At 48.5% G+C, this 11,954-nt stretch overlaps 5 protein-coding genes across 5 annotated transcripts; 1 reads left to right on the top strand and 4 right to left on the bottom strand.

Moving 5' to 3' along the window:
* Positions 1-2,356: 2,356 nt before the first annotated feature.
* On the bottom strand, positions 2,357-3,604 carry fhpA (flavohemoprotein; the record flags this gene model as incomplete). The annotated part of the gene is made up of 1 exon (XM_040786748.1): positions 2,357-3,604. One exon carries the CDS (start codon positions 3,602-3,604, stop codon positions 2,357-2,359), a length of 1,248 nt encoding a protein of 415 aa, XP_040634195.1.
* A 509-nt stretch (positions 3,605-4,113) lies between these two features.
* Positions 4,114-5,048, bottom strand: EURHEDRAFT_417382 (uncharacterized protein; the record flags this gene model as incomplete). Its single annotated transcript, XM_040783185.1, has 2 exons — positions 4,507-5,048; positions 4,114-4,178 (listed from the first exon to the last, which is right to left on the bottom strand). The coding sequence occupies exons 1-2, from the start codon at positions 4,610-4,612 to the stop codon at positions 4,117-4,119; spliced, it is 168 nt and encodes a 55-aa protein (XP_040634194.1). The 5' UTR covers positions 4,613-5,048.
* Positions 5,049-6,023: 975 nt separating this feature from the next.
* Positions 6,024-7,961, top strand: EURHEDRAFT_467096 (putative GABA permease (Uga4); the record flags this gene model as incomplete). Its single annotated transcript, XM_040785152.1, has 7 exons — positions 6,024-6,117; positions 6,172-6,317; positions 6,379-6,426; positions 6,484-6,631; positions 6,693-7,312; positions 7,365-7,749; positions 7,798-7,961. 7 exons carry the CDS (start codon positions 6,024-6,026, stop codon positions 7,959-7,961), a joined length of 1,605 nt encoding a protein of 534 aa, XP_040634193.1.
* A 269-nt stretch (positions 7,962-8,230) lies between these two features.
* On the bottom strand, positions 8,231-8,815 carry EURHEDRAFT_406851 (putative GPI anchored protein; the record flags this gene model as incomplete). The annotated part of the gene is made up of 1 exon (XM_040780487.1): positions 8,231-8,815. One exon carries the CDS (start codon positions 8,813-8,815, stop codon positions 8,231-8,233), a length of 585 nt encoding a protein of 194 aa, XP_040634192.1.
* A 2,180-nt stretch (positions 8,816-10,995) lies between these two features.
* EURHEDRAFT_549320 (uncharacterized protein) lies at positions 10,996-11,430 on the bottom strand (the record flags this gene model as incomplete). Its single annotated transcript, XM_040787501.1, has 1 exon — positions 10,996-11,430. One exon carries the CDS (start codon positions 11,428-11,430, stop codon positions 11,026-11,028), a length of 405 nt encoding a protein of 134 aa, XP_040634191.1. The 3' UTR covers positions 10,996-11,025.
* Between the last annotated feature and the right edge of the window lie 524 nt (positions 11,431-11,954).

The raw sequence follows: 11,954 nt of genomic DNA, 5'->3' as shown, positions 1-11,954 counted from the left end.
CAAAAACGGTAAAAGGAGGACGTTATTTTTTGTTTAGAATCAGGATGATGAGCCCAATTGACATGGACGAGGATACTTGATGCGTTGCGGAATTCAGATTCAAGAGGCTTCACAGTCGCACGTTCGTTGTGCATCTATTAGCGTACGGTCTAGCAAGAGCTTTCCGAGAATATCAAGCCCTCGGGTATTACTTGACGGGTAGGATACCCCCGAGATGATGGGAGGCTGAATAGAAACACATTTTTGTGGTCATCATCCTCCGTCGACTTTCGAAGTCATTTATGGTCATATTTGACGGGAAAGTATGAAAAGAGTCTGCTAGATTCATGATGAGAATCATACTTGAGTGGTACTGATTGCTTTCAGAGGAACCGACTGCGGCGGCATCATGGTGATTTTCTAATTAGAAGATAGCGCGGCAACAGAAACCTCGTTAGTGTGAAGTACGTAACGGAGATGCATAAGAATGGGATCATACAGCTAGATAGGAATTGGATTTCATGTGTCAAAGAACAGAGTCTCATTTGCATCTGGCCACAAAACCCCCCCAAACGATTGAGGCCAAATGATGATAACCATCATCATTTGCGTATAAAAGTTTCTTGTAGGATGCTTTCTTTTTTTTCTCCTCGCGACTAATATGAGGTCCTTGGATATTTCTGTTACGATTCACGGTTTAGCCAAGGCGACTGCCTTTGTCTCATACTCTGTATTCAATTGCAACAGGTCAATACCCAAGTGCCGTCTGTTATACCGGCCTTGCGTACCAGTCTTGTATACCACATTCCCTCCTTGAGGTACCCGAATTCGGTATGTAGAACGGTATTTGCTCGGTATAGTACTGGAAGATGATTAGAGCCAGACGCTTAGTGTGGTAATTTGGCGTCCTTTTTAATGATGTGGGTGTAATATTTGAAGGATGGTAATGGTAGTAAGATAAAAAACCACCCGAAAGAGAATTGCTGGCATAAAAATGAAGGTCCCAATAAAAAGTAATAATGAGTATCACACACTTATCGAGGAATGCTTCTCTATAGCTGTTCTCGTGGCAATGAGAGTACCTAGTTCCTTACCAGAGCCTTGAATTGTCAATGTAAGCTTCTCTTCCAAGCTAGAATGGCTTTGGGATCATGAAAGAGACCGAGTGTGATCTACCGGTTCTGGAAGCACGCCTTCATTTGATGGCGTGTAAAACCACAGAAAATTCACTTCTGGACGATCTTTTTTGGGAAGACGTTTACCGCATTTTATGAAATGGTCGCCAGTTTTGTGGCGCCCTCCTGTATGAACAGTTATGGTGGTAGGACCTGCTTCGTTGAAATTTGGCCCCTTGACAAGCGTTTGTTGGAATTGGTAGATATAGCCCAAACAGCGGCTTAAATGATGGCATTGCAAAGAACTTCGAAGACTGCTTAATTGATTTATTTATCTGTGATGACCGGGGGCGCTCTGCCATCCTCGTCAGGAATCAGCACCGGCTGAATGAGGAACTAGATGCTCTCTACATGAGTAAGGAACGACGGCTCAATACGACACAGCTGCAAATAGTCCTCAAGCTTAGACTTTTGATGAAAAGAGCGAGCAGTCAAGTCTAACACAGTGAACTTTTTTCTCTAGTTTCTGCTCGAGAAATAGTGTAGATAGCGTCCCCCGTGCTACTTTCTGGGGTTTCTTGGATCGCGTCTTGGGTTCTTCGCCAAGAGAGACAGCGTCGAGAATGCCTTCCAACAAGCAATTCAACGACTTCAGTAGTTGCGTCTGTCTGAATAAGATAAGATCGCCAGTAGATCTAGGAACAGAGATCGGTCTGCGTAGCCGGCACCATAACCATCCTGACTTCGCGATACATTTCCGGATCCCTAACTGTGTATGTCTCGCCATATTCCTCTGCAGTCAAAAACAAAGAGAAACTGTACCGGCAGGGACCGGCATAGTGAAGACCTTCCTTATAAATGCTATTATGAATGACTTTAGAGTCCCAGTGTTTGGAGCCCCTCATTACTCTTATTACTATACACTCCTCACACTCGCGCGTTGAACACACTTTTCCACAAACGAGGAAGGCCATCGGTTTGAGGTATACAAGTACATTCATGATGAGCCAAGCTGCAATCTGCCCCCGGGGCTGATCATGTGACTCTCCAATGAACCATGGGACCGGTGCGGTTACTGGGCAATTCTCCTTACAAATACCTTTAGACAACGGAATCATTAACGCTTGAGCAGACTTAAAAGAGAAGAGCAGAGATATATTATTTATCTATATAGGTGTTTATCGTGATTATATGTTCTAATTTGCAATCCCCAGTCGTAATGTCGTAAAAGTGTGCCCCATAATGGATAACCGTGCCATAATCTAAACTGGCACGCCGCCAGTGCCGAACAATTCCATGTGGACACGCTCAGAGGCAACCCCCCGAGCCTTCAGGCTGTTGGAAATGTCATTCATGAATGTAGTAGGCCCACAGATATAGAACTCAGTCTGAGCATTGTCGAGGAACAAGTCCTTGTTGGCATCCATCTTGGACACATCGATACGGCCCTTGACGTCATAGTCGACGCCCTGCTTCTCATCTGCGGACGGGGAGCTGGTGAAGAAGGTGGCCCGAAGGTTAGGGAGCTGCTCAGCGCGAGACTTGATCTGGTCCTTGAAGGCGCGGACGGAAGTGGTGCGGGCGCCGTGGATGAAGTGGATCTTGCGCTGAGAGTCCGCGGGGGTGGAGGTCAACGTGTTGAACATAGAGGTGAGTGGAGTCAGACCCACACCGGCCGCGACGAGGACGATAGGGTGCGACGGCTCCTGCTCAGTCAGGAAGAAGTCACCGCAAGGGTGCGACACCTCGACCACATCACCCTCGTTGACGGTCTCGTGCAGAATGTTCGAGACGTAACCCGGGTTGACCTTGGCCTCCGGCTTTGCTGTGTTGAGACCAGTTTCCTTCTTCACGCTGATGCGGTAGTAATCGTCACGGGGCATGTCACTGAGGGAGTACTGACGGGCCTGGGGGTATTCTAGCTGAGGAACCTGCACCTGGATGGAGATGTACTGTCCAGGGCGGAAGCGGGGCAAAGGCTTCTCGTCGACGGGCTTGAGGTAGAACGAGGTGATCTCCGCGGACTCGGGGACCTTCTGCGCAACCTTGAACTCGCGCCATTGTGTCCATCCCTCGTTCTGCTTGTAGATATCACTTTCACGACCGATAAAGAGGTTGGCGAGTTGCCAGTAGGCAGCGGCCCAAGCGTCGAGGATCTCCGGAGTCAGGGCGTCACCCAAGACCTGTCCCATCGCTTCGAGAAGGAACTTGCCAACAATGCCGTAGTGCTCGGGTTGGATATACAACGAGGCGTGCTTGTTGCAGATGAGTTCGACCGCAGGGCCCAAGGCACCAAGGTTGTCGATGTTGGAGGCGTAGGCAAAGAGAGCGCCGGCGAGGGCCCTGGGCTGATGACCGTTGACCTGGTTTGTGGTATTGAAGATGGCGTTCAGCTCGGGATGGGCTTCGAGCATGTTTTTGTAGAAAACGGTGGTGATGGTGTTGCCATGCTCTTTAACGACAGGCACGGTGGCCTTGATGATTTCAGTTTGTTCGGGGGTTAACGACATTTTCGGTATTACAGGAGTAATGAGCTTGAGCAATCGAATAAGAAATCAAATGTACTACTGAGTGCAATTAACGATATTTATACTACTCCCACCGTTCGGGAAGAAGTCACCGGATGGTGATAAGTGCAGTTTTATATCTCCGCGGAAAGGCACGTCTGCCCAATAACGGACAGTGTGAAATCAGCGACCGATCCACTGATTGTCTGACGGCGGACCCAAGTGACTGGCTATTCGTCGCCTTCTGTTTTTCTTATCCAACGAGAATGTTTAGGAAGAAGCCGGGGAGTTTGCTCGGAGCCGAGAAAAGCGGACAAAAGGTCGATAGAATTTCGTATTCCAGACCGTACAGAGTATGTAAATGTTGCGTGACATACAGAGTACAGAGTACCAGCACACCCTTCTCTCACCCAGTTCTTTCGGTTGTTGGTCCCGGTTTATCAATCCTCCGTTCCCCTGGTATCCGGACATCTCGGATCGGGGTTTGATCGAACCGTGTTTCAGTCATGGTGTGCTCAATGTGATTCTGGATCACGAGGCATATAAACAGTAGGAAGACCAGAATAAGCAACGATACCTGAAGATGAGAGATGACCAGAAAGGTTAGCAACAATACAATTGAGCAAAAGAGCCAGTAAATATATATGGAGACTAGGGCCCAGCTATCCATTTAATTCAAATGCGGGTTGAAGCTCAATAGTTAGACCTATCCTGAGCTGGTATAGCAGCCCTAATTCTGTAAAGATGTGAAGACAAAACTGGCTGAAGACAAACTGCTGGACTGAAAGCATCACGTGGAGCACGTGATAAAAAAAAGAAAAAAAAAAAGAAAAAAAAAGAAAAAACGTGATAAGGTTTGATCGGATAAATGGTTGTCCCGAGTAGCGAGGCCAGGAGATACTTACAGTCGACGTGTGCACATATATTGTAGATTAAGCACTCAATCAGCTGTGTACGCGCATGTACGTTCGTTAGGCAATACACATCTTTCGTCAAGTTAGTCCTCTCCATATAGACCTCGTTAGTCCGGAATAATCGACTCCCGATTTCCCTTTGAGCTACGATCCGAGAGAACCCGCTTCAAAACGGATAACCAATGAAGCGGTTACACTCCGCTTCGGGGAAGTCGGTTAGTCGATTATCCGGACTGCACAAGGCTATAGGCGAGGAATCTAAATTACACTAAGGAGGATGGCATTGATATCTATAGACTCGTAGTCGGTAGAATGAGTGCTTACCATCTAAAATGTATGGCTGCAGTCCGTCGGACTCGGTAAACGGACCAATTGTTAATCCGTCTGACTTTCAAAAAGAGAAAGAAAGCGGTATATACCGGCAGAACTTCGGACAGCAGCAGGTGTATGGGAAGGAGAAAGCATATGGTGATCTGGACTTAAACAGAATCTCACATCTCACACTGGATGAGACGTACAGAGTACATCTGATGCCATTTATGCTAACAGGTAAATGATATACTCGCCCGGGATTCGAGCACCGGACTTCCGAACGAACAATTTTAGTACTACAGCAACATGGCTTTACAAAGGAGCTTCGCTTTGCCGTCTCTCTTAGGCGACGGACTTTCGGTATTTTCAATCCGATACGTGCTTTTGCAAACATTGAGTGATGTGCCAAGTCTGAAACCATGACGGATAAAGCACGGAGACGGGAGTCTGCCAGTTCAAAGTACATCCCACGTTCGAACACTCGTGGAGGATACTCTACGTGTAGAAATATCCTTGTATATGTACCGAGTACAGGCGCCGCTCGCTAACCGTCATTTAGTCCAGATGCAATGCAAGAGACAAAATACGCAGTACGAGTGAAGAATGCTACCCCGAACTAGACGGAGTATCCAGCATCATAGACTCCACCGATAGGCGATCGCACTGTATGGAGTACCAGTGGTCGGAGCACACTGGTTCCAATTCCCTCAGTCGCCTCTCTCCGATTCTCTCTGCCAATGACCATCGCGGGAGGCACTGGGACGCCGTCCGTGGCGACAAGCTCAAAATTCGGGAAGAAAAGTACCGGCGAACTGATACATTGGCGGATTGCACCGCGTGGACACTATTGATGGTGCACGGATAGTTACTCTTTAGAACTGCTAGCACAGAGGAGACTCACGGCGTTTGATCCACAGTCTATTGTTCTGCGCATTTATGTTTAATTAGACATGCAGGCCGGCGACGTTTACCCCTGCAAGTCCCAACCCTGAACAATTAACTTCGGCCACAAGTTATTGGCAATCTCGGCCAGAACTTTATGTTTTGAACTTAAGTCTGTCCTTGACACTTGACAGGCTTCTCGATTTTTTCCTGTCAACATTTTCTCTTGTCCGGCAGTTCACCACCTACGATTCGGCACGCGTCGGGCTCGGAGAGAAAGAAAGCGATAGATATCTCGTGTCATGGAGTCGAAAATGCCAACGGTTACCGACACGCAAGCGGCGGCCGCCGCCAATACAGGCGCTGAAGATGCCAGTCTCGCCAGTTCTGGGGATATGGAGCTCTTGGGTAGGTAGATGCGACAGCGAAATGTTGGAAGGGCGTCGCTAATATGATTGATAGCAAAAATGGGTTACAAGCAAGAGTTGAAGCGACAGTACTCGACGGTGCAGATTTTCGCGGTCGCATTTAGTATTATGAGTCTGGTTCCTTCTATCGCATCGACTATTTCGTTTTCGCTGCCGGCTGGACCGGCAGGCATGGTTTGGGTATGCTTAATTGCTTATTTAGACGTCGCAAGTGAGATTGCTGCTGACTGGGAAATAATAGGGTTGGCTGACTGCGAGTATCTTTATTCTGTGCGTTGGTTTGGCATTGGTATGCCCTCCCCCCTCTCTCCGTCGCATTCGATCGCATCGATAATAACGTTTCTAGTCGGACCTGGCGTCCGCGATGCCAACAGCCGGTGGTCTTTACTGGTGGACACATTACTTTGCGGGTAACAAGTGGAAGCATCCGTTGAGTTTCATGGTTGGATACAGCAACACCCTAGGATTGATTGGAGGCATTTGCTCCGTCGACTGTAAGTGATCGTCGCAAAGCTCGGGTGGAACGGCCGGCTTACAAGACTTTGATGGCTGCAGATACCCTCTCCACGATGATCCTCGCATGCGTTTCGATTGCTCGTGACGGAGAATGGTCGGCATCCAACGGTGTTATTTACGGAGTTTACGTCGGATTGATCGTCCTTCACGGAGTTTGCACCGTCTACTTCGGCACGATTATGCCCAAGATTCAAAACTTTTGTATCTTCATGAACATCGCTCTCATCGTTGCTACAGTCATCGCCCTGCCAGTCGGAAAGGTTACACGCGGGGAGTCATTGAACGAGGGAAGCTGGGTGTTTGGACATGTGGAGAATCAGACGACCTGGCCGACGGGATGGTGCTTCATTCTGGCCTTCCTGGCTCCGATCTGGTCTATTGGGTTCTTCGACTCGTGTATCCACATGAGTGAGGAGGCGTTGCACGCCGCGAAGGCGGTTCCCCTGGGTATTATGTTGTCGTCTGGCTCTGCTTGTGTGCTGGGATTCTTGATTTTGGCTGTTGTCGCTGCTTGCATGAACCCGGATGTCAGCGCTACCATCAACAGTGTGTACGGACAGCCGATGGCGCAGATTTACTACGACGCACTTGGGAAGAAGGGTGCTCTTGGATTTATGAGTGTCTTGATTGTTGCTCAGTTCCTCATCGGTCTCAGTTTGGTATGCTTTTCTCGGATCTAACTAAGTCGTAAAATACTAATCAACGAACTAGATCACCGCTGCCTCCCGTCAGGTCTGGGCCTTCTCCCGCGACGGTGCCCTGCCCTTCTCCAACGTCTGGCGCCACGTGAGCCGTCGCATTCGCTACCAACCAGCGAACGCCATCATTGGATTGATCGTCGTTTCCATCGTCTTCGGCCTGCTGTGCCTGATCAACTCCGTCGCCGCCAACGCGCTGTTCTCGCTCTTTGTCGCCAGTAACTACGTTGCATGGGGAGTCCCCATCATGTGCCGTCTGGTCTGGGGCAGGGATCGATTCCAGCCTGGAGAGTTCTACATGGGCTTCTTGAGCAAGCCAATTGCCATTGTGGCTGTTGTGTGGTTGTTGTTTGGTCTGGTGTTGTCTATGTTCCCTAGTGATGGGCCGAACCCGTCGCGTAAGTTGGCCCCTTTCTTGATGATGAATCTCATGCTAACATCAATAGCGGACTCGATGAACTACACTATCGTGCTCAACGGCTTCGTATGGGTTGCCAGTGCGACGTACTACATTCTCTTCGCGCGCAAGTGGTACACTGGCCCGAAGATGACGGTCGAGCATGGTGGTTCGCCCGGAAGTGCATCGGAGGACAATGATACTAAAGCTTAAGTTTTATTATTTTCTCATTTTTTATCTTCTTACATTCGTTTACTATAGTTTTAAAAATTTTATTTGATGTGTATAATTTCGGTTGATTGCATTGCATATAGACAAAACAAATGGACGAGGTCATGTTTTCCCTGCCGGTATATTATAAACAATGCAGGAAATATTATACAACGCCTCCATTCAAATCAGAGTTCAAAATGAACATGGTATCATGAAATAACAAAGGAAACCCAATATCTCTCTCCAATCATATCGGTGCTGGTGCTAGCTTACAGAGCAGCCATAACACCCAAAACACCCGCAAGACCCATACCGAACCCAGCAGCAGTCATCTGTGGCGCAGCACCCTCAGACGTCGAGGTGCTATCCGCACTCGACGAGGGGTCAGAAACCGAAGTCGAAGTACTCGTCGCAGTAGCATCACCCTCCGAGTTGGTCATCGTCGTGGTAATAAACGACGACGAAGGGGTAGCCGAGCTCGATCCCGACCCGCTAGCCGAGCTTGATCCGCTAGCAGACCCGCTCGTCTGCGTCGCCGTCGCAGACGAAGCTTCAGATCCCACCGAGCTAGTCACAGACGCAACAGCGTCGCTAGCACTGTTAAAAGCACTGCCCGCGGCGCCGGTGGCCTTCGAGTAAATGTTTCCTCCCTCGGAGGTGATGTCGGAGGCTGCGCCCTCGGCGCCGGTTACAGCTGCGGAAGCAATGTTGCGGCCGCCATCAACGGCTGTGGATGCGGCGCCTTTGGCACCGTCGACGATGCTGTTGATGGAGTCGCCGATGGAGTCTTGGGCGAGGACGGAGGTGGAGGAGAGGAGGAGGAGGGTGGTGAGGGTGTTGAGGTTGAGCTGCATTATTGCGGTTGTTTGTTTGTGGTTTAGATGAAGATGTTTATTCGTAGGATGCAAAGGGTTTGTTTGTATGGTCTTCCCCGTAAAATGAAGATGCAAGTAGTTGTTGAGTGATGGTAGATATGAATCTGGGAACCATTACCCCTTATATATCGGATCCCCGGCAATAATTACAATAGCGGGTGACCAGTCCGATGGGATCGGCAATAGCCCGGAAACCTCGCTGACAGGGCGCAGCAGGCGTGGCGTGGCAGGCCCTTTTTTCAGTGATCGCCACAGTGCATCAGGTCAACCAACCAGACTCCATATTCAAACCCTGAATAGAAACATTCGGAGCCTTGTACCAGTCATATTGCCCGCTTATACAGTACTGACTCAGCAATGCAGGAATCCAGCAGCCTAGTAAGCTATTCTTAGTAAATCCCAGCATACGAAATGCAATCCATGGATCGGCAGAAGCCTCAGTGTCTAATTGGATCGGTACACTAGTCATGGAGAAACCCCTTACCAACTATGTTCTGATTGGACACTGCCTTCGACTCCAGAAGCATCCCGAAAGGGCCATGTTTGAGGCTTTTCCTGAATTGGAGATGGCCAAGCAGTCACGGGGAAAGGATGACGTGGGCGTTTGTTATGTTGCTGCATGGTTATCGCTGGCTATTGCTTATTACCTGGACATAGTGCTTATTGTGTACACGGCAGCATGCATGGATACGAGCTCGAGTACGCAAGCTTCTGCTCGGTTAGGCCGTGAAGGTTCTTTGACATATGACAATGGATGTATGAATGTAGGATGTTATCCGAAGCCTCCGAACCAAGGACGGCAGGGTAGAATTCTCGGTGGGTTTTGGGACAATAAGGCTGTGTATTCCGTTATGCATCGTCACTTATCCCGTGGGTTCCGTGGAGAATGTATCGGGGACTGGAGGGAGAAAGGACTGGTCCCTGTCTCTTCTCGATGCTGTACGGAGTTCTCCGTAGACATCCCGTGTCTCGGCGGGAAGTGTTCTCTATTTCGAACTCGTATGCTATGAGAAGTTTGCATGGTAAGCTGTGCAGAGTACGTGGACTGTACTAGGCCAATCACATACGTGTTCCTGCCATGGCTTACCGCCTTTTCATTTGGCTGGCGGTGAATACTGCCGTTAGAATTCTTGTAGTAGGCGGTATGGAAAGGCAGAATTGGGGTTCATCTCTACCACATCCGAAAAACCAACCCTTCATCAGGCGCAACGTTTCCATCAGTCAGTCAATCTCAGCCTGCCTCGATGCCCTGTTCTTTAGAGACACTCCGCCCCCAAATCAGCCTCAAATTCGGGATATTCTTCTTCCTATCACTAATCCACTCCTTTCAGTTCGCTTGCAAGTCGTCGTAGTATGCTTGTCGTCCTATTTTCGCCATGACTTCGTCTCGAATGCCTGCGGTGTTGCAGACAACTGGGAATGTTTGTTTCAGGCCCTGAAACGATGGGGCCCTTTCATCGGGCGAAAAGATCTACAAGTGTTAGCTTTAGCTCAATCGATCTGGTAGACGAGAGGAGATCAGTGTACCATACCTTTTGCTTTTGCCCAACGTAGATACTACCGGTTTAACGCCCTGCAGGTTTTCTTCTTTTGCATTATACCCACAAACTTCTCCAAAGCACCATCCCTGCCACCAGAGTCGACAATTATAACTTTTCGAAGATTGAATCCCGACATCAACTTCACGGCACTTTTTATCTGCGAGTAATCGAATACCTCGGAGGAAATATGTGCATGCGGAGATGCAATACCCTGAATCACATCTCGAGCCTGCGTCACCTGTAAAAACGCCAATGGACCAGTATCGGGGGGCTCTCTTGTTGACAATATGCCATGTGAATCCCCGTGCCGTCTTGCTTGACGCAGATAAACCCACCAGCACGGCCTGCGACAAATCTGCGTCGAAATCGGCCTAGTGAGAAGACTTGTATTTCATGGGTCCGATGGGCAGATTGATGCTTGGGTTGGATGTGTATGTATACCGATTAAGTAGGTATCCGGTCTGCCAGATCGCACCAAAGAGGGAGAACCAGGCCATTTGGCTTAGTTGTTCCACTGTGAACTCAACCGCACATCATCCGGGAGCTCGTAGTGTTCTTTCACCTAGTACTCGTTATATGCAGACATGATTATCCCCCAACGCTCCGATACCTCAGCCCAATGGCCATCCAGCTCAGTACCTGCCAACTTCAAGTCCACAGGAGCAGACGCCATCGGCTAGTATCCGAAGAGGAGTGTCCCGGGATATAGTAATGGGATCCTAGATTCGACGATAATGCCATATCCCTAGGTCGGGACGATTCCCCATTGTGAATCGTCGTTGTATGGTGCTGGTGCGGATTGGCGAACTGGGTATGCATCCCACCTATAGATATACAACTTAGCGGCTGGATTAATTTCTCTGTCTGGAATGGATAATCATACCAGTTTAGATTGTATCCAAATCGAGCATAGCTCAGGTTATTAGATGCCAGACTTAGCACGACTGGCTGCACGCGGACGCTATCTGAAGGTAATCCTGGATAACTGGATTTCTCTACTGAAACAGTTGCATGGGCTCGGTTATTAGTCTTGGTTACCACGTGGATTTCCATTTTGGCGGGTTATTGAAACAAAATATAGTGATTGAGGTAGAACTATGGAATGCTCGTGTAGACCGGGCAAACGCATAAAATACCCCTCACTCCACCGCAATCATTATATATCATGGTTTAAACCAATCATACAACTGCAGCGAGATCTCGTGCTAATATAAACTTATGTAAGATTGAACTTATGCGATATTAGTGTACCACAGGCAAAGCAGATGTCATGATTAACGATGGATTTCGCAGCCTAGTTTTGGTATGCACTGTCGAGAGAAAGTATATATCTGTGGAGACGGTAGTTATATTTCCTGGGCGAACATCCATGGTATTATATGGCTCGACTTGCTCATATTGGTCAACTATATGTCTTGATAGGGCACGAATAGGGCAGCCGGAAAAGCCGAATAAAGCAATTATGTTGATTGTTAACCAATTTTAATTAAATCGACAATCATCAAGAGAAATGACACGATCAAGGAGAGATCAAAAGCACCTACGCACATAAGAGAAAACCCAAATAAATCAGAGTC

This window comes from Aspergillus ruber (genome assembly GCF_000600275.1).
Source record: "Aspergillus ruber CBS 135680 unplaced genomic scaffold scaffold00048, whole genome shotgun sequence".
NCBI lineage: Eukaryota > Fungi > Ascomycota > Eurotiomycetes > Eurotiales > Aspergillaceae > Aspergillus > Aspergillus ruber.
The sequence above is the reverse complement of the archived record's forward strand: the minus strand, read 5'-3'. Positions and strand labels throughout refer to the sequence as shown.